This window comes from Brassica napus, chromosome C3 (assembly GCF_020379485.1).
Source record: "Brassica napus cultivar Da-Ae chromosome C3, Da-Ae, whole genome shotgun sequence".
Classification (NCBI taxonomy): domain Eukaryota; kingdom Viridiplantae; phylum Streptophyta; class Magnoliopsida; order Brassicales; family Brassicaceae; genus Brassica; species Brassica napus.
The window spans coordinates 55,519,184-55,541,109 of NC_063446.1; the positions used below are offsets into that span (position 1 = coordinate 55,519,184).

The following is a 21,926-nucleotide window of genomic DNA, read 5'->3' on the forward strand; positions in this document are numbered from 1 at the left end:
CATCTAGCCGTATGTCTTTGCAGAATAAAATCTAAAACCCTAATCTATTTTCAAAGCTTAAATCTCGTCTTGTTTCACCCTGTTTAAGCTTGTTTGATTTTTTTTAATCTTCCTGATGTGAGTTAATTGCTAGAACCTTTTAGATTGACAATTACACCAATTTTTTTTTACATATCCGACTACTGCATCAACTTAATATGATTGTTTGCTTGCATTAGAAACTTGTTCTTGAATGTTTAAAGTCTTTCTCTGATATGTTGAAATCGACTAGAACCTGTCTCAAATTTGAAAGAATTTTTTTAATATTTTTAAGATAAATCCGATTTTTCTTATAGATAAATCTGAAATTTTAAAGATAAATCCGATTTTTTTTATAAATCCGACTGAAAACAATATATTATATATTTTAATTTGATTTTCCTATTTTTTTTAAACCTTATATCTTTATCTTAAAAAAAAAAATATAGGATTTTCAGCATTTATCAGAAAAATATCGATTTATTTTTTCTAATCCTACTAGGAATAGGAATTGCTAGTATTTATCTGAAAATAAATAAATTTCGGATTATTACTGATATACTAGCATTATCAAATCATTATATTTAATCTGATAAATATCGAAAACAAATAAAAGTAAGAAATGATTGCATTTTTTTTGAAAATGTATACTAATCTGATTTCATGCATGGATTTAACTTTATCTCGATTTTGTATAGGTTTAACTTTACCTTCCTGCATATCACATGAAATCATCTGATTAGGATAGATCATTCATACTGATTAGTTTACTTTCATGTCGAAAATTGATAAAACTGATCAGATTTCATGCAATGGATTTAACTTTATCCTAGATGTATAGGTTTAACTTTACCTTCCTGCATATACATGAAATCGTTTGGATCATTGAAAAAAAATATTGTTATTTACTTGCATTGCTTGTATCCGACTGAAAGAGTATGTGAATGATCCGATTATTTTCTTACTAATGGGGATAAACTACAAATATTTTTCAGATGTCAAAGATTGCGAATCTTGATTTCAGTGCTTTGAAAAGCAATGGTGACAACTACCTGGAATGGGCGCTTGATGCAAAGATCATGCTGCGATCAAAAGATCTTGGTGACACAATCACCAAAGACAACAATTCCAGTGACAAAGACAAGTATAGAGCTATCTACATGATACGCCACCATCTCCAAGAGAACTTGAAAACTCAGTACATGACCATGGAAAATCCATATGACCTTTGGATCGCTTTACAGCGAAGATATGACCACCAGAAAACGGTGTTGCTTCCAAAGGCTCAATATGATTGGAAACACATAAGGTTCTTGGACTACAAATCAGTAGACGAGTACAACTCAGTCCTGTTCAGAATTGTGTCCTTGTTTAGTTAGGTTATGTGGTGAAAAAGTAACCGAGGAAGAGATGCTTAATAAAACTCTCTCCACGTTTCCTCAAACCAACATGGTATTGCAACAGCAGTACAGAGAGAGGAATTTCGCCACATATACTGAGTTGATAGAATGTCTCTTGTTGGCTGAAGCTAACAACGAACTGTTATTGAAAAACAGTGAGATGAGACCTCCTGGTACAGCTCCATTACCCGACATCTCTAAGCTGGCTATAGAGCCAAAGAAAGAGAGTAACCTTGTCCAACACAATGACCATCCCGGTCCAAACCGTGGAAGAAGTCAAGGACGAGGTCGTGGTTCTTTTAAAGCACACGGGCGAGGACGTGGTCGCGGTACCACACCCGGCTTTAGCCGTGGTCGTGGCCGAGGCCGTAGTGTGTCTTTTAAACCACAGATCAAAGCTGATCGATGCCACAGATGTGGTATGGGTAATCATTGGGCAAAGAATTGCCGAACTCCTAAGCATTTGTGTGAGCTTTACATGGAGAGCTTAAAAAGAAACCCGGAAGCTAACATGGTTCGAGACCCGGGATATGATGGTGATGATGATGATGACTTGGAAGACGTCCAGGATCACCAGCACGAGTCAGACAAAGTTGATCACATGGAGTTTGAAACTTCAGACATACTGAAATAAGGAATTAAAATTCCATATCGTTTTTTATTGTTTTCCCCTGGATTTGGTGTTCTTTAAGATTGTTTATCAGTGTTTGGCTTTGGATTTAACTTTATCCTTATGAATGAATAAATTTTTTCATTTCTCATATGCCTAAGAATTAGATCATTAAAGATACCATCTCTGAAAATTTTATTATTGTTCATTAACTTTATGATTATTGTTTTTGAAGAATGAAAAGTGGAATGGATACAATCGTGGTGGACAGTGGCACCAGCCACACCATTTTGAGAGACAAACGATTTTTCATACATCTCACACATAAGGTAGCTAACATCACCACTATAGCTGGCACGGCTAGCTTAATTGAAGGCTATGGCCACGCCAATATCTTATTGCCAAAAGGTACACATCTTGAGATTGAAGATGCTTTGTACTCACCTAGCTCAAACAGAAGTCTATTGAGCTTTAAAGACATAAGACTGAATGGTTTCCACATCGAAACAATGGGTGAAGGAAGTAAAGAATTCCTACAGATTTATAAAATCACCCAAGGCAATAAGAAAGTCTTTGAGACTATACCTGCGTGTGGGACTGGTCTTTATTATGCCCAGACCAGTCTTGTTGAGGCTAATGCCGTCTTGAATAAAGAATTCAAAGAAGAGTTCACTCTTTGGCACAATCGGCTGGGACACCCCGGTTCGAACATGATGCGAAAACTCATATCAAATTCAAATGGTCACAGTTTGAAAACAAAAAGAGTTATCCCTAAGAATATCACATGTGAAGCATGCTCACAAGGGAAACTAATTACTAAGCCATCACGTACCAAAGTGAATAAGGAAGTGACAAATTTCCTAGAAAGAATACAAGTTGATATTTGTGGACCAATACACCCACCCTGTGGGACATTTAGATATTTTATGGTCCTGATTGATGCATCCACAAGATGGTCACATGTTTGTCTCCTATCAACTCGTAATCTAGCACTTGCAAGATTGCTGGCTCAGATAATAAGACTGAGAGCACATTTTCCAGATTTTCCATTAAAGACTATACGTCTAGACAATGCAAGTGAATTCACTTCCCAAGCTTTTAATGACTATTGTATGTCCATGGGGGTAAGTGTGGAGCATTCTGTAGCACATGTCCATACTCAGAATGGCCTGGCTGAATCCTTTATAAAACGGATCCAGCTGATTGCCCGGCCACTCTTAATGAATACCAAACTCCCAGTATCAGCTTGGGGACATGCAGTACTACATGCAGCTGAGCTAATTCGCATCAGGCCATCTAGTGAGCACAAATACTCGCCATCCCAACTACTAACGGGTCATGAGCCAGATATATCCCATCTAAGAGTTTTGGATGTGCCGTCCAAGTGCCTATAGCACCACCACAGAGAACAAAGATGGGACCTCAGAGGAGGATGGGAGTATATGTTGGATACGATTCCCCTTCTATTATTAAGTACCTAGAGCCAACAACAGGTGATTTGTTTAAGGCCAGGTTCGCGGATTGTCATTTTGATGAATCCCAGTATCCAGCATTAGGGGGAGATTATGGTAAGCTGGTACAGGATATAAAATGGAATCAAACATCCTTAACATGGCAGGATCCTCGGACTAGAGATTGTGATCTAGAAGTCCGGAAGATTATACATCTTCAAGAGCTAGCTAACAGATTGCCAGATTCCTTTGCTGACCCAAATAGAGTAACCAAGTCATACATACCAGCTGCAAATGCACCAATAAGACTTGATGTCCGTGATGGACATAATCAGGCTGCTACTACGTCTAAACCACAATTGAAACGTGGTAGACCAGTAGGTTCCAAAGACAAAGAAGTTCGGAAAAGAAAGAGTGCAAAGAAATCCGACAAAGTGGAAACTCTAGACATGGAAAAGGAAACTCATGTACCACCAAAAGATACTTGGGACGCTAAGAATCAAGGTAATGAAGTTCCTGACAATAATGAGATCTCAATAAATTATGTCATGTCTGGAAGGAAATGGAACAGAAAACATGTCGACATGAGTGATATATTTGCTTATAATGTAGCAGTCGAATTGATGGATAATAAGGATCTAGAACCCACATCTATACTAGAATGTATGCAACGACCAGATTGGTTGAAATGGAAAGAAGCCATTAATGTGGAGTTAGAATCACTGAAAAAGAGAGGAGTGTTTGGACAGATCATCCGGACACCTCACAACATAAAACCAGTGGGATACAAATGGGTTTTTGTGAAAAAGAAATGAGAAAGGAGAAGTTGTGAGATATAAAGCACGACTTGTTGCACAAGGATTCTCACAAAGACCAGGAATAGATTATGAGGAAACTTATTCCCCTGTGGTGGATGCTACGACCTTAAGATTTCTAATAAGTCTGGCTGTAAGAGAAGGTCTTGATATGCGGTTAATGGATGTTGTAACTGCCTACTTATATGGTCCACTGGATAATGAGATATACATGAAAATTCCAGATGGTATTGAATTGAAAAACAAAGAGAGTTCTCGAGAACAACATTGTATCAGATTGAACAAGTCTCTTTATGGATTAAAGCAATCAGGTCGAATGTGGTACAATAGACTGTCCGAATATCTCCTGAAAGAAGGATACAAAAACGACCAGATCTGCCCATGCATATTCATAAAGAAGTTCAATAAGGGTTTGTAATCATTGCAGTATATGTAGATGATTTAAATATCCTAGGAACCTCTGGAGAAATTTCCCAAACTGTTGAATATCTCAAGAAAGAATTCGAGATGAAAGATCTTGGAAAAACAAAGTTTTGTTTGGGATTGCAACTTGAGTATATGAAAGATGGAATTCTTGTGCATCAAAAGGCATATACAGAAAAAGTACTCAAAAGATTTAATATGGACCAGTCTCACCCATTGACTAGCCCCATGGTCGTGAGAAGTCTTGGTCCGGACACTGACCCATTTGGTCCGAAGAAGAAAAATGAGGAAGTCCTTGGTCCCGAAGTGCCTTATCTCAGTGCCATAGGAGCTCTGATGTATTTAGCTGGCCACACACGACCAGACATCAGCTTTGCTGTGAACTTACTTTCTAGGTTCAGCTCCTGTCCGACCCAAAGGCACTGGAACGGGATTAAACATATACTTCGTTACCTACAAGGAACGAAAGACTTGGGTCTTATGTTTACTAACAAATCTAAGGAAGATTTAGTTGGTTTTGCTGATGCAGGTTATCTCTCTGATCCACATTATGCTAGATCTCAGACTGGTTATGTTTTTACACACGGTGGGACAGCTATATCCTGGCGGTCCATGAAGCAGACCATGGCAGCCACATCCTCTAACCACGCAGAAATATTAGCCATGCATGAAGCCAGCCGTGAGAGTGTATGGATGAGATCCATGACACAGCATATTCGTACCACTTGTGGTATGATCAAAGGAAAGGATCCACCGACCATCCTATACGAGGATAACACAGCATGCATCGCACAGCTTAAGGATGGATACATTAAAGGAGATAGGACGAAACATATTCTTCCTAAGTTCTTCTTTACACACGAGCTTCAGAAGGCAGGAGAGGTCCAAGTATTGCAAGTCCGTTCGAGTGAGAATTCAGCCGACCTCTTCACCAAGTCACTACCAACCTCAACGTTCAAGAAGCTCATATGGAAGATAGGCATGCGTCGACTGAAGGATCTTCGGTGATGCATTCATCAGGGGGAGTTCATGTGTTGTACTCTTTTTCCTGTCTTGTTTTCCCTTTACCACATTGGGTTTTGGGTTTGTCAAGAGAGGTTTTAATGAGGCAACATCAAAAGCATGAATGAACCTTGACCGGATGTGTCGATCAAGGGGGAGTGTTATAAACCATTTAGTGATCGACCCATTTATCAGCCCGTGTAGCAAGACGGGCCAAGCCCATCCGCAGGATCATACTGGCGCCTATCTACTCTTGTGTTTATCTACATTATAGTTGGTGTTTATCTTACGTATTGCTAGTCATTATCTAGTTAAGAATAAGTACGATCTAATGTCGATCCAGTACTTAGACCATCATTACCATATGTATATAAAGACCAGTTGGTCGACCTAATAATACACAGAAGTTCCTCTCTTCATTCACAACAAGTAAATTCAAAAGTAAAAGAAATTAAATAAAAAGGTGAAAAGGAGAAGAGAGAAAAAAAAATGTGAAATAAAACTCATAATAAAATAAAAGAGGAAAGAAAAGAAAACTCATAATAAAATCATACAACTCTCGTAAAATCTAGAGTAATTAATGTACTTTTTCTACAGTGAAATAATAAAACTCTTATAAAATCTATCTTATAGTAAATAAAATAAATAATGAAAATTGATATTCTATTTGATTAATAATTTTGTAGTTTAACTTACAGAAGAAACATAAAAGGAAAATGTCTTAAATGTCACGAAAATCTGCATCTAATTAATCGTGTTTCTCGTGTTGTAGGGTTAGTTAAAGGATTATTCCTTGTTAGTCCAACACTCCAACTGATGACAAAAGAAAGTACATAAGTTATTTTCTACAAAGATTCTGATCTATTCCGTATACAAATCACTTTTGTATAAAAATTGTCTTTTTATGGTAAAAACAGACCTGCCGTCACAAACTCGCTGAATAAACAAATTATATATGCAATAAAAAAATAGGAAACATATTCGATTATTTGTTTGTTGATTAATCGAAAAGTAATCATGTTCCTAAGTCAGTGTTCATGGAAGAGATGATGGATTTGATTGATACTCTCGCTGTCTTGTCAAATCTATTACAAGAGAGAGAGAGAGAGGAGGACAGAGAGGGAGAAGAGAGAGAGAGAGAGAGAGAGAGAGAGAGAGAGAGAGAGAGAGAGAGAGAGACAACAACCGTAACAGTATTTAAACTTCTTTTCTTGTCTCTAATTTTCACATTCTCATCTCTCTCATTAAACAAATAAAAAAAAACGAAGAAGACGAAAGAGTTATCTCAAATCTATCTCTCTCTATCTCACTAGGTTAGCATCGTTTGCATCCCAAATAACTCTTTAGCTTCGGATTCCTCTCTCTCTCTCTCTCGAACTCAGCATTATTCAGCTGATACTTTTTTTTTGGCGTGTTTCATCTTCTAGCATTTCGGATCATACGTGTTTGAAAGGATCAGATCGAAGATGTCGGACGTTTCCGGTGACGGAGATGCAACGGCGTCGATCACGCAACCGGCTTCGTCGTATCCGTCACTGAAGGTTTCGGCGTCATACAAGGAGAGCGGCGGAGGAAAAAGCTCCTCCAAGCGTAGGCCAGTTAAGCTGAGCTTAGACGACGCAGCGGCTGAGAATGAGTTCATCACTCAGCTTCATGGCTCGGATCCAGTGAAGGTGGAGCTTAATCGACTAGAGAATGAAGTTAGAGGTTCGAAAAAAAAATAAAAAATGCTTGCTCGATCCGTCGATTCGATTCTGATATTTTTGATGCATGATTTGATTTAATAAATGCAGATAAGGATCGAGAGTTAGGGGAAGCACACGCTGAGATCAAAGCGTTAAGGTTGTCTGAGAGACAGAGAGAGAAAGCTGTTGAAGAGGTTTTCTCTTCTTGTCTGATTTTCTATTTTTTGACTTTGTCTTGTCTTCGTTTGAAATTCTAAAAGTTTTTCTTTTTCAATTTCACATATAGCAAATATTAAGAGAAGTCCCCATCTTTTCTCAATTTGTTTTTGTTCAGCTAATCAATAATGGTTGTTGCTAAGTTACTCATCTGAGTGCAGTCACTTTTATTTCTTCCTTTCACCACATAGTCTATGTTTTATTTTGTTAGTTGAAAAATTCATTTATCATGACATGGTCCAGGTGCATTTATCCCAAGTGGGGGTACTAGGTACTACTTACTAGTTTTTAATCAATCATGACATCATGTGTCTGTTCTTGACTTTTATGTTTTAAAAATGTCAAAGAAATTTGCAGACAGGATACAGTCTCTTTCTTTGTCCAAGTAGTTTCAAGTAGTGAGTTTTTCATGCTTTTCCTGGATTGACTTTTTCGACTTTTTTTTTTTACTATTAGCTTACTGAGGAGCTCGCTAAGTTGGATGAGAAGCTCAAGTTGACAGAATCAATCCTCCAAAGCAAAGTATTTCTCATAATTCCTCCTTAGCTTGGTTTTTTTTTTTATTCTGATACAAATATGATATTAACTGTATTGCAGAATCTAGAAATCAAGAAAATCAACGAGGAGAAGAAAGCCTCAATGGCTGCTCAATTTGCTGCTGAAGCCACCTTAAGACGGGTCCATGCTGCACAAAAGGACGATGACATGCCTCCAATTGAAGCCATCCTTGTTCCTTTAGAAGCTGAACTTAAGCTTGCACGATCTGAGGTATTTTCTACAATTGCTTCCTTTCTTATTGAAAATTAATCAAGTCACTCGTGAACTGCTTGTTACTGCATAGATTGGGAAGCTTCAAGAAGATAACAGGGCTTTTGATCGTCTGACTAAATCAAAGGAAGCTGCCTTACTTGATGCTGAGAGGACCATTGAAGGTGCCCTTGCAAAAGCAGCCTTGGTTGATGATCTTCAAAACAAGAACCAGGAGTTAATGAAACAAATAGAAATCTGTCAGGTTCTCTCTAGTTACCATCTTATTCTTTTGTATGTACTTTAAACACACTAGAGATGAGATCTACCCCATCACATGTCAGTCATCTACCAACAATCTGATTGAATATCTATCTTATGTCCAGGAAGAAAACAAGATTTTAGACAAAATGCATAGGCAGAAGGTTGCTGATGTGGAAAAGCTCACTCAGACAGTAAGAGAGCTGGAAGAGGCTGTTCTTGCAGGTGGTTCTGCTGCAAATGCCGTGAGGGATTACGAGCGAAAATTCCAAGAGATGAATGTAAACTAACCACACTTCACAAGACTGCCACAAGGTCTCTAGTTTTTCTTGCCACTAACTTCTTAATGAATTCAATTCTTGCTGTGTTTTTTTCAGGAAGAGAGGAAAACTCTTGACAGGGAGCTTGCACGTGCAAAGGTTACAGCAAACAGAGTTGCAACGGTGGTAGCAAATGAGTGGAAAGATGGTAATGATAAAGTGATGCCTGTGAAGCAATGGCTTGAAGAAAGAAGGTTTCTACAGGTTTAAATTTAGATATGATGTCCCCTCTCCTAGACTTTCAGGATGCAACAGTGAGAACAATATCAACATTCTCAGCTCTTGATTCTCTACTCTTTGCAGGGAGAAATGCAGCAACTTCGCGATAAGCTTGCCATAACAGACCGAGCTGCTAAATCCGAAGCACAGTTAAAGGTAATGGATCTTACGTACTTAGTGTTGGAATGAAAAACTTTATAAGGATGGAGAAAATGTTTAAGTGTTTGAAGAGAAATAAGCTTTGTGAAGAAGAAAGATTTTATAACTTAGAAGATGACTCTTATTATTACTTGAAAGTTTGTTACAAACTTGATTATTTCTTGGTGATACAAAATGAAAGGGGAGTGGAAGTATTTATAGCCTCCAAAATACAAAATATCTTACATATTTTAATCATAAATCTAGAGAATTCTACCATAATATCTAAGATTTTTTATTATAATTATCTAGATAATTCTATGAGAATATCTAGATTTTTATTCTAAGGAGGTGGAGGATGATTCTAGATATTGGACTAAGTTTGGACTAAAATGATTAGTGAATTATTAGCCCAAAATGTGATCCAAATCAAGTTTAACTTTCAACACCCCCTATTAAACTTGATTTGGTTACTCCTAGCAAACTCCTCATCTTGATAAAGTCGTCTCGCTTGAGTGGCTTGGTGAAGATATCAGCTACTTGATCATTTGTCTTCACATACTCTAACTGCACATCCATCTTGGTAACACATTCTCTAATGTAGTGATAACGAGTATTGATGTGCTTACTCCGATCATGGAAGACTGGATTCTTCGCCAATGCTATTGCCGACTTGTTATCCACAAAGATCTTTGTTGGCTCCTCTTGTGGTAGGCTCAACTCCTTTTAGCAAGTTTCGTAACCAAATTGCATGGCAAACACATGAAGTAGCTGTCACATACTCCGCTTCACAAGTAAAAAGAGTGACAATTGGTTGCTTCTTTGACATCCATGTGAAAGCGGTTTCTCCAATGAAAAACACAAAGCCACTTGTGCTTTTCCGGTCATCTACGTCTCCACCCCAATCACTATCGCTATATCCAACAAGCTTGTAATCGTCAGAAATAGAGTAATACAAGCCAAAGTTGATTGTACCTTTGATATAGCGTAGGATCCTCTTGGCTGCCTTGAAATGAGTTGTTGTTGGATGCTCCATGTATCGACTCACAACTCCAACTGCGTGTAGGATGTCGGGCCTTGTGCACGTTAGATATCGTAAGCTTCCAACCAAACTCTTAAAGAGTGTTGGATCCACACTCTCTCCTTCTTCTTCCTTTGATAACTTGACTCCACATTCCATTGGCGTGCAAACTGGATTTGAGTCATCCATCTTGAACTTCTTAAGCACCTCTTTAGCATAGCCTTCTTGAGTAATGAAGATTCCATTTTCTTCTTGCTTTACTTCAATGCCAAGGTAGTATGACATCAATCCAATGTCGGTCATCTCGAACTCCTTTGTCATCTCCATCTTGAAATCTTCAAACATAATCGGATTGTTGCCAGTGAATATTAAGTCATCAACATATAAGCATGCAATCAATATATCATTGTTTTGAGTTTTGATATAAAGTGCATGCTCATATGGACACTTGATGAAGTATTTCTCCTTGAAGTACTTATCAATCCGAGTGTTCCATGCTCTTGGTGCTTGCTTTAATCCATAAAGCGCCTTCTTTAGCCTTAAGACTTTGTCTTCTTCTCTTTTAACTATGTAGCCTTGTGGTTGCTCAATGTAGACTTCTTTCTCAAGGTTTCCATTTAAGAAGGCTGATTTGACATCCATTTGATGTATCCTCCAACTCTTTTGGGCTGCCAATGAAATGATTAGTCTAACCGTTTCTAAGCGAGCAACTGGAGCAAATACCTCATCATAGTCGATCCCGGCTCTTTGACTATAACCTTTTGCCACCAATCTTGCCTTGTACCTTTCAACTTCTCCTTTAGAGTTCTTCTTTGCCTTGTACACCCACTTCACACCAATTGCCTTGTGTCCATTTGGAAGTGAAGCTAACTCCCATGTATCATTCTTTTGAATCGACTTGATTTCCTCATCCATTGCACTTCTCCATGACTTCTTTTCTTGGGCTTCTTCAAAGTTCATAGGCTCGCAATCCGCAAATAGACAGAATAGAGTAAGACTGTCTTGATTTTCGGTTACCTCGTAGATGTCTTGTAGACTTCTAAAACGTGGAGTCCTTTCACTTGAGCTTTCATCTCCTTGAAAACTTGTTGTTGGTGAAGTTGGTGGTGTAGCTGGCTCATCTCTCTGTTGCTCCACATTCTCTTCTTCAAAGTATGGAAAGAAGTTGTAGTCTTCATTATTTGATCTCCAATCCCATTCTCTTTCTTCGTCAAAGATGACATTCCGACTAATGATTGTCTTCTTTGTTTCAGGATTGTAAAGCTTATAGCCTTTGGAGTTAGCGTCATACCCAATAAAGATGTACTTCTCACTTTTATCATCTAGTTTGCTCCGCTTCTCGTCTGGAACATGAGCGTGCGCAATGCTTCCAAAGGCTCTTAGGTGTGAGACTCCAGGCTTCCTTCCGCTCCAAGCTTCTTGTGGTGTCTTTTCTAAAACACTCTTTGTTGGAGAACGGTTTGATATATAAACCGCACAAGCAACTGCTTCTGCCCACAACTCCTTTGGTAGCTTCTTACTCTTGAGCATGCCTCTTGCCATATCAAGTATTGTCCTATTCTTTCTTTCCGCTACTCCATTTTGTGAGGGGTTCTTGGCACCGTCAACTGTCTCCGGATGCCATTATCTTCACAATATTTCAGAAACTCTTTGGACATAGATTCTCCTCCTCGATCTGATCTCATGGACTTGATCTTAAGACTACTTTCCTTCTCAACATGGACTTTGAACTTTTTGAAATTTTCAAACACTTCTGATTTTTGTTTCAAAAAGTAAACCCATGTTTTTCTTGAAAAGTCATCAATAAAGAAAAGGAAGTAGTTACTCTTACCAAGTGAACTTGGTTTGATCGGGCCACATACATCTGTATGTATGAGTTCTAGTGGCTTTCTTGCTCTTGTCTCTGACTCCTTTGGAAAACTCATCTTGAATTGCTTTCCAAGTAAGCAACCTTCACACACTTGATTTGGATGATTGATGCAAGGTAATCCTTTCACCATTTCTTTCTTGGAAAGTAGCTCTATGCTTCCAAAGTTGAGATGCCCAAATCGAAGATGCCAAAGCCAAGATTCCTCCTTGTAGCACATCTTGAGACATCGTGCAATGTCATTTTGAATGTTTAGGACAAACATTCTATTGCTTGACATTGGCACCTTTGTGATGAGATTATTTGCATTGTCTCTTAAAGAAAGGCTATTATCTTTTAGTCTAATGTCATAACCTTTCTCTAAGAGTTGTCCTAGGCTCAAGATGTTGGTCTTCATGCTTGGAATGTAGTAAACATTGGAAATGAATTTATCATCTTCAAGCGGATGAGAATATTTCCTTTACCTTTCACCTCCATCTTCGATTCATCTCCCAAAGCCATATTGACCGATTCATCAAGCTCCACGAACATGCTTTTATTTCCACACATGTGGTTGCTTGCACCACTATCAAGGTACCACTTGTGAACCTCATTTGGTTCATCCTTCTTGTAAGCCATCAACAACATATCTTCTTCCTTACGCCGTTCTTCAACATAGTTGGATTTCTCTTCAACTCTATTGTTGTTTGGAGTTTTGCATTCAGAAGCATAATGTCCAAACTTTCCGCAACTATAGCATTTGATGCTTGATTTATCGTACCTTGATTTTGGGTTTCCTCTTCCACGATCTCTTGATGAATTCTCTCCTCTTTGGTTGAAGTTGTCTTCATATGGTGTCCAACCTCGTCCATTTACACCACGACCTCATCCTCGGAAATGACCGCCACCACGTCTTAGATTGCTTCGGCCACTTTCTTCCTTGTGATCAATTCTCATCTTGAGAACTTGCTCCACAATATCTTCTTTCTTCTTCTTTTTTTTTTCATAAGCTTGTAGTGATCCAAGAAGTTGCTTCATTGTCATAGTCTCCAAGTCTTTTGTCTCTTCAATCACAGTGACGATATGCTCGAATTTTGAATCCAATGATCTAAGAACTTTCTCCATGATTCTTACCTCATCTAACTTCTCACCATTTCTTTTTAGGTTATTAGTAACCGTCAAGACTCTTGAGAAGTAATCTGAGATGAGTTCTCCTTCCTTCATTTGTAACGCTTCAAATTCTCCTCTTAGAGTTTGAAGACGTACCTTCTTAACTTGTTCCGCTCCCTTGTAAGATGTCTGAAGCTTCTCCCATGCTTCTTTGGATGTCCTTGCACCAGCAACCTTCTCAAATGTATCTTCATCTAATCCTTGATAGATTAGACAGAGAGCCTTCTTGTCTCTCTTCCTTGTATCTCTCAAACCATCCTTTTGTGTTTGAGATAAACCACCATCATTTTCTGGTTCATTGAAGCCTTTCTCAACTATCTCCCACACATCATGTGCTCTTAAGATAGCCACCATCCTAAGACTCCAATTGTCATAGTTGCTCTTTGTGAGCAATGGAACTTGGAAGGGAACACCATTGTTTGCCATCTTCAAAAGGACTTGTAGCTCTGATACCACTTTGTTGGAATGAAAAACTTTATAAGGATGGAGAAAGTGTTTAAGTGTTTGAAGAGAAATAAGTTTTGTGAAGAAAAAAGATTTTATAACTTAGAAGATAACTCTTATTATTACTTGAAAGTTTGTTACAAACTTGATTATTTCTTGGTGATACAAAATGAAAGGGGAGTGGGAGTATTTATACCCTCCAAAATACAAAATATTACATATTTTAATCATAAATCTAGAGAATTCTACCATAATATCTAAGATTTTTTATTATAATTATCTAGATAATTTTATGAGAATATCTAGATTTTTATTCTAAGGAGGTGGAGTATGATTCTAGATATTGGACTAAGTTTGGACTAAAATGATTAGTAAATTATTAGCCTAAAATGTGATCCAAATCAAGTTTAACTTTCAACACTTAGAGGTCATTAGCTTAACTGGAAATGACCTTGACCATTGTGTCAGAGGTCCCCAGTTCGAGGTACAAACTATTCAAACTAATATTACATGATGATGTGGTTTCAGGCCTCGGGGATTACGGGCTTAGGCCCTGATATTTAAAAAAAGGATCTTATTCATTAGTCAGCTTCTCTGTCTTGCTCTTGTTACACAAGACAAGAAGTAAAATATTTGTTTGTGCAGGAAAAGTTTCAACTGCGGCTTAAAGTGCTTGAGGAGGCACTTAAAGGAACTTCAAGCAGCAGCATTAGGAACACATCCGAGACAAGGACCATGAGGAGTGGACCCTCTCGCAGACAGTCGCTTGGTGGATCTGAAAACTTGCAAAAGTTTCCATCAAACGGTGCATTGTCAAAGAAAGCTCCAGCTTCTCAGATGAGACATTCCTTGTCTATTAACTCAACTTCTATGTTGAAGAATTCTAAAGGAACATCCAAGTCATTTGATGGAGGTACAAGATCCTTGGACAGGGGCAAAGCACTCTTAAATGGACCTGGGAACTATTCTTTCAACAAGGCTTCTGATGAATCTAAGGAACCAGAGCCAGCTACTGGGTGGAAAGACAGTTCAGAGGAGAAGACACAAAGTGAAAACACTCAAGCAGCAAGTGAGGACAGTGTGCCAGGTGTTTTGTATGATTTACTACAGAAAGAAGTAGTTTCTTTGAGGAAAGCTTCTCATGAAAAGGACCAAAGTCTCAAAGACAAGGATGATGCCATTGAGGTAGAATAATGAATCTTTTGTAGTTGTAAATGGAAGGAAGTATGATAATTTTGATGTTTTGTAGATGCTAGCTAAGAAGGTGGAAACATTAACAAAGGCAATGGAAGTTGAAGCGAAGAAAATGAGAAGGGAAGTAGCTGCAATGCGTGTGGAGAAAGATCAAGACAACAGAGCCAAAAGGTTTTCAAATATCAAAAGCTCATCCAACACCGCTTAGATTCTTGCTGAAAGGTATATCTATAGTTAAGAGTGGTTGATAGTCAAAACTGAATTTGACGTTTGGATTTGCGCAGAGCTGCTGGAAGAAGCGGGTGAACCAAGAGTACACAGTGAGCATGAGCTTCAAGATATAACAAGTAAAAGAATCTTATAGGCTCTTGTTATTAAGTTGTTTAGCGGTTATATATCTTCTTCTTTCACTTGATTTTACTTTTGTGTTTGTTTTGTTACCTCATGTGATTGATTGTATCACCATATAGCTTAGCATGATGATAATCTCATCCTCACACCTATATAACCCAGTAAAGAGAGAAGGGGGGTTAAACTGGTTAGAGGGAGATAAATGTTGGCATTTTTGGATAGCATTTTCATCCCCTTATCCGGAAGTTAGTTTGTGTTTGCGTGTGTATAGGTTAGAGAGCTTTGTATTGGGTTCTACGGAGAGGGAGAGAGAGAGAGAGAGAGAGAGAGTTTGTGTACCTGTGATTCCTCGTTTGTTTGTACTCTACTTCAGTCTTTGTGTGATCATTCGATTATATATTTGGGTTTATGTGATATATTGATCTATATAAATGCCTCTCTTCAATCATCTTGAAAGCTTAGAATCTCTTTACTCATGCTTGTTAACTTCTGTTTATAGATTCTTGTGGTCGGCATGCATTTCAAGAAAAAAGGAACAAATCTTTATTCTTTAGCATAATCCAACACACACGAAATGAACAAGAACTTGATTAAAGAGACAAGAAAACATGAAAGATTCTTAAAACTTGATTTAAGTAAAAAACCAAGAACGTTTGATGAGTCTCTTTAATCACACAAGGCGTCTGCAGAGAGTGACACCATCACCAATGGAGACTTGCGAGACCTCGATGCGAGGATCAGAAGCGAGCCGCTTGTTCAACTCCATGAGGGCTTTTCTGTTAACCCTCATGTGCACTGGCACAGTTTCCTCTTCCTCAGCCACAAAACCAAACCACAATGTGTTGTCAAAAGCTATTATTCCACCTACCTTCACTAGCTTCATTAGTCTCTCGAGTGCGTTAACATAATTTGGTTTATCAGCGTCCACAAATGCGAAATCAAACTCCGGTTTAGGATTCTCCTGTGGTTTTCCATAATGTATAAACCAATGTCATAAGAATATATGAAAAAATAATAGCTAACAAAAGCAAAAAAAAAAAAACATGAGTGAGAGTTGTAAAGGATAACATACGCTCAGCAACTTGTCTAAGGCCTGAAGACCATCAGATTGGATGAAGTTGATTTTGTGATCAACACCTGCATTCTTGATGAACTCTAGACCCATCTCGTAAGCTTCTTTTGTCAATGTCTATTGCAGTAATCTGTATATATCCAAAGAGTTCATAGTCTTATTATCATTTTTTATTCTTTTTGGAAATTTAAGGATAGTTGTTGCATGCATACACGGCCATCTTCAGGCAATGCGAGGGCCGTCGTGAGCAACGAGTAGCCAGTGAAAACACCAAGTTCAAGCGTATTCTTGGCGTTCATCATTTTTAAAAGCATCGATAAGAAGTGTCCCTCATCAACCGGTACCTCCATCTCGCTTCTACACATAATTAAACATAAATACCTTTTGTTTGTTAGTATTAGTATTCCTCTGAAACTGCGAACACAAATTGTAAAAATATCTAGTAGGGCTAATTACACCCTGATACGTGAAATGAATCTTTGTTGGATCAAAACAAAGAGATAAAGCAAATAACGTTGATTGTTGATAAACTGATTACAAGGTTAATGGAGTCTCTCAAGACTTCCCCTCATTTGATCCTTTCTCTGGATAACCTTTTCTCATTATTCATTCCTAATATCTATACTAACGCATAAGCCTTTCCACGTCATCAAACATCCCATGTGCTCCTGATGAATATTGTTACTCATTTACTTATTTTAGTTACTCTGTAGATAAGGATAGCTCCCTTCTAAAAGTTATGTCACCTTCCACACGCATCACACCCCCAAAAATAACATTACAAAAATGTTTTATGTTTAAGTTAGGATAAGGATCTTAACTTTATAAAACTTGAAATTTGTAGAAAGAAAAGAAATATGATCATATCTCTCACAATATAATAGCTCATCAAAATGAATAATGGTTATTGAAACATGGACAAGGGAGATTGTAGGCAGACTTACAAATTGCCATACTTGTGAACCGTAGCTTCTCGTAACTTTTTTAGCTCTTCATGCTCTCTTGGATATGCCGACGTTTCAAAGATGTACTGTGAGAACATATAACAAGTTTTGATTCACGACCACACCCGTATTATATATATATTGGTTGGTTCGGATTTAGCATTCACACATCCGACATGGTAAAATCTTTGGTAAACAAAGAGGTGCAACACCAGAACTTTCTGGGATGTCTATCACTCTTGCCCAAGCATGTTTAATGCGAAAATTCGATGGGATTAAGTTCATTAGTGATGATATAATCGTACCTAAGAACAATTGAGTAATAAATTAGAGGAAAATCTAGTGATTGATTAACATACCTTTTTGAGTTCCTCGTTCTTGAGAATTCCTTTGGACGGAATCAAATTCTCCATATCTGGCTCCATCTTGTGATGCCTTGAACTTCAAAAAGCTTTGCAATACTTATGGACATATACTATATTACTTTACTTTATTTGTCTTTTTTACTATATCTTTATTTATGGCTTTATTACCTTTTATAGTATATCTTCATTGCTTTATTTCATGAGAATCGCAAAAGCTGATAGAGTTGGTGGCATGTCATAATCAAAAGATATCGATAGCTTTGCAGTTGGCACCACGTTTACCTTCAGGATCTGATGGGTTCGACATTTCGGTTACAGCGATAAAGAATTTAACGTTTATGTGCTACTTTTAATAAAGATCAGTCTCTTTAATAAAAACGACTCGGACAAGCTGCAAAAAGCGGTACATTTGTGTCGGTATAGAAAGTAGATGTTACATTATGGCGGTAATGGGTTGGATGGCCATGTTTCAAGAAAGTTTTTGTTGTTTGGAACTCTACCGTATAGATTTGTACTTTTAAAACAAAATTGAACACATGTTTAGTTTCTATATGATCGCTATATCCTACTATATTATATAACTGGTGGTTGGCCCGCTCTACGGGCGAAAGTATATAATAAAAGTTATTTATATGATTTTTTTTTTTAATTATATAAAACTTTTTTAAAAAATATTCTAAATTTTATGAACATGCTCATGATATATATATATATTATAAATTAGTATTTATAAACTAATAAAACATGACACTTCAAAGTATGAGCCAAACTGTTAAATTAGTTGCACTTGTTGTTGAGGCTTGAAGACATTTGTAGATTTCATGAACTTGTAGGCTTACCTTGTACAGCCTATTACGTGATCTAGTTGTCTTAACCATTAGTCCTCCAAGCCGATCAAATAACATCAACACATCATCCTGGTTGGAGAGGACGAGGAGGTCGTTCTGGTTGGAGAGGAAGAGGCCGAGCTCGTGGAAACTTTCAAGCTCAACGAGAAGCCTACAGGCAGTCCCAGGGACAAGAGAGAGATACTTCCCATATAACGTGCTTTCGTTGCGACAAGCTTGGCCACTATGCGACCGACTGCCCTGATAGGTTACTAAAATTGCAAGAAACTGTTGAGAAGAAAGCTAACGATACGGAAGAAGCTGATGAGTTGATGGTGCATGAGGTTGTTTATCTCAATGAAAAGAAAGTAAATCCAAGTTTCTTTGATACCGATCTCGATATGAAAAACGTATGGTACCTCGTGTTGATGTTATTTGATCGGCTTGGAGGACTAATGGTTAAGACAACTAGATCACGTAATAGGCTGTACAAGGTAAGCCTACAAGTTCATGAAATCTACAAATGTCTTCAAGCCTCAACAACAAACGAGTCATCTAAATGGCATGCACGACTTGGTCATGTCAATATAGAGACGATGAAGACGATGATCAGAAAAGAATTGGTGACTGGTATACCTACCATCGAAGTAGAAAGAGAAACCTGTATGAGCTGCCTGCGACGGAAGCAGACGAGAAAACCTTTCCCATCAACAACTACATTTCGAGCATCACGAGCTCTTGAGCTTGTCCACGGGGACCTATGCGGACCAATCACACCATCAACACCTTCACGAAGCCGATATGTATTTGTCCTCATCGACGATCACACTCGTTATATGTGGACTATATTATTGAAGGAGAAAAGCGAAGCATTTGTTAAATTTAAAAGCTTTAAAGCACTGGCTGAGCAAGAAACGAAAAAGGTGATAACAACGTTCCGTTCAGATCGCGGTGGGGAGTTCACGTCCCGAGAATTCGATGACTTCTGCAGCAAAAACGGTATCAAAAGACACCTAACCGCACCTTACTCTCCGCAGCAGAACGGAGTTGTTGAGCGACGTAACCGAACTCTTCTTGAGATGACTAGAAGTATCCTGAAGCACATGAACGTACCTAACCGTTTCTGGGGTGAAGCAGTAAGACATGCTACATATTTGATGAATAGGATCACAACAAGGTCACTACAAGGGATGACACCGTATGAAGCTTTACGAGAAAAGAAACCGAGCCTGACGCATCTCCGGGTATTTGGTTGCGTTTGTCATGTGAAAACTGACAGTGTGGGAAGGAAGAAGCTGGATGATAGGTCGAAAATCTTGGTTCATCTTGGGACTGAACCCGGTTCCAAGGCTTATCGCCTATTTGATCCCTTGAATAGAAATATTGTGGTCAGTCGGGATGTCATCTTCGAAGAAAACAGAGCATGGGACTGGAACAGAGAAACAGAACTCGAGACTGATCATAATACCTTCTCATTTGCTGGCATGTTGAGAGATGTGGAAGAAGTCGATGTCAATCACGACCAAGAAGATGCATCGCAGGAGCAGGAAGTGAACGAGAATGACGAGATGGAGGAGAACGAAGATGACAAAGAGAATGGAACTGAAAACCACGATCAACCTCAACCACGACGATCAACACGTACTACTACAAAGCCATCATACTTGGACGATTATATTCTTGTGGCCGAAATCGAGTGTGAAAGGCTGTTGATGATAATAAATGATGAACCATGGAATTTTAACGAAGCAAAAGGAATAAAGGTCTGGTTTGATGCATGCGAAGACGAGATTTTGTCGATAGAGAAGAATGATACTTGGGAGCTGGTCGATCTTCCTTTAGGAATAAAACCTATTGGTCTGAAGTGGGTTTTTAAGATTAAGAGAAACGCAGATGGGAGCATAAGCAAGTATAAAGCGCGATTGGTAGCAAAGGGGTACGTTCAGCGACATGGTGTTGACTACGATGAGGTTTTTGCTCCTGTGGCTCGCATAGAAACGATTCGTCTGATTATTGGTTTAGCATCAAGCAAAGGATGGGAGATACATCATCTCGATGTAAAGACTGCGTTTCTACACGGTGAGCTCAAGGAGGAAGTTTTCGTCGAGCAACCAGAAGGCTTTCTAGCTAAAGGAAAAGAAAACAAAGTCTATAAGCTAAAAAAAGCTCTTTATGGCTTGAAACAAGCTCCCAGGGCATGGAACACAAAGCTGAATCAGATTCTCTTGGAGTTTAAATTTCAAAGATGCTCCAAAGAGCCATCAGTATACAGAAAAAACGACAAGAAGGGTCTTCTCATTGTGGTGGTGTATGTAGACGATCTTCTTGTGACGGGAACATCATTGCAGTCAATCATCGAATTTAAGCGAGAGATGTCTTCAAAATTTGAGATGAGTGATCTTGGTAAGCTGACATACTACTTAGGAATTGAGGTACATCAATATAGTGAAGGCATTGTGTTAAAACAAGAACGTTATGCTCAGAAAATACTCGAAGAAACAGGCATGGATGCCTGTAACCCGACACATATACCCATGGATATGAACGTGAGGCTTTCAAGATCACTCGAAGAAAGAAGCATTGATGAGACAGAATATAGAAGAAGGATAGGGTGTTTGCGATATCTACTTCATACACGGCCAGATTTGTCTTTCGCAGTTGGAGTATTGAGTAGATACATGCAAGATCCTAAAGAATCTCATGGTGCGGCATTAAAGCAAGTGCTACGTTATTTACGTGGAACTAGTACGCTTGGTCTTGTGTTTACTCGGACAAGGAGTCTCGATCTAATGGATTTCAGTGACAGTTCCCACAATGTTGATGATGACGACGGCAAAAGCACTACAGGGCATGTGTTTTATCTTAATAAAAGTCCAATATCATGGTGTTCACAGAAGCAAGAGATAGTTGCTTTGTCGTCATGTGAAGCAGAGTTCATGGCTGCAACTGAGGCAGCAAAACAAGCTATATGGTTGCAGGATCTATTGAGAGAAGTCGTTGGGCAATCAAACAAGAAGGTGACGATATATGTTGACAACAAGTCTTCTATCTCACTCTCTAAAAATCCAGTTTTTCATGGACGAAGCAAACATATACACCGAAGATTTCATTTTATACGAGAGTGTGTTGAGAACGAACAAGTGGATGTTGAGCATATTCCAGGAAGCGAACAACGAGCTGACATACTGACCAAGGCTCTTGGTAGAATCAAATTTGTGGAGATGAGGAAGCTTATTGGTGTTCAAGATGTGAGTGATGATGAGTTCAAGCTTAAAGGGGAGAATGTTGGGCTAAGCTTGAAGTAGTTTGGAGATCAAGCAATGTATTTCCTACCGAGTTATAGAATAGGAAATTATCTATTTGTGATTCCTAATGAGTTTAGGAAGT

At 38.4% G+C, this 21,926-nt stretch overlaps 3 protein-coding genes across 4 annotated transcripts; 2 read left to right on the forward strand and 1 right to left on the reverse strand.

The window, feature by feature from the left end:
* The first annotated feature begins 1,013 nt into the window (after positions 1–1,013).
* Positions 1,014–2,052, forward strand: LOC106398631. Its single transcript, XM_048749796.1, has 2 exons — positions 1,014–1,327; positions 1,398–2,052. Exons 1-2 carry the CDS (start codon positions 1,014–1,016, stop codon positions 2,050–2,052), a joined length of 969 nt encoding a protein of 322 aa, XP_048605753.1.
* A 4,820-nt stretch (positions 2,053–6,872) lies between these two features.
* On the forward strand, positions 6,873–15,745 carry LOC106401933 (microtubule-associated protein 70-2). 2 transcript variants are annotated; one of them, XM_022705122.2, is made up of 12 exons: positions 6,873–7,032; positions 7,147–7,426; positions 7,513–7,598; positions 8,077–8,142; positions 8,218–8,388; positions 8,462–8,632; positions 8,754–8,909; positions 9,006–9,152; positions 9,252–9,323; positions 14,432–14,971; positions 15,036–15,202; positions 15,265–15,745. In XM_022705122.2, exons 2-11 carry the CDS (start codon positions 7,186–7,188, stop codon positions 15,186–15,188), a joined length of 1,803 nt encoding a protein of 600 aa, XP_022560843.2. In that variant the 5' UTR covers positions 6,873–7,032; positions 7,147–7,185; the 3' UTR covers positions 15,189–15,202; positions 15,265–15,745. The 2 variants fall into 2 exon arrangements, with proteins under 2 accessions (XP_022560843.2, XP_022560844.2); XM_022705123.2 differs by having other exon boundaries at positions 15,036–15,151.
* Positions 15,746–15,850: 105 nt separating this feature from the next.
* Positions 15,851–17,883, reverse strand: LOC106401934 (putative caffeoyl-CoA O-methyltransferase At1g67980). The gene is given in 6 exon segments (XM_013842551.3): positions 15,851–16,292; positions 16,404–16,511; positions 16,513–16,533; positions 16,616–16,760; positions 17,348–17,433; positions 17,707–17,883. Coding segments are annotated over 6 exon segments (717 nt in total). The 5' UTR covers positions 17,773–17,883; the 3' UTR covers positions 15,851–16,001.
* Between the last annotated feature and the right edge of the window lie 4,043 nt (positions 17,884–21,926).

Coding starts and splice junctions, on each gene's coding strand:
- LOC106398631 (XM_048749796.1), top strand. CDS start 1,014: ATGTCAAAGATTGCGAATCTTGATTTCAGTGCTTTGAAAAGCAATGGT. Junction 1,328..1,397: donor TATGATTGGAAACACATAAG/GTTCTTGGACTA, acceptor TTGTTTAGTTAG/GTTATGTGGTGAAAAAGTAA.
- LOC106401933 (XM_022705122.2), top strand. CDS start 7,186: ATGTCGGACGTTTCCGGTGACGGAGATGCAACGGCGTCGATCACGCAA. Junction 8,143..8,217: donor AATCAATCCTCCAAAGCAAA/GTATTTCTCATA, acceptor ACTGTATTGCAG/AATCTAGAAATCAAGAAAAT. Junction 8,910..9,005: donor GAAAATTCCAAGAGATGAAT/GTAAACTAACCA, acceptor TGTTTTTTTCAG/GAAGAGAGGAAAACTCTTGA.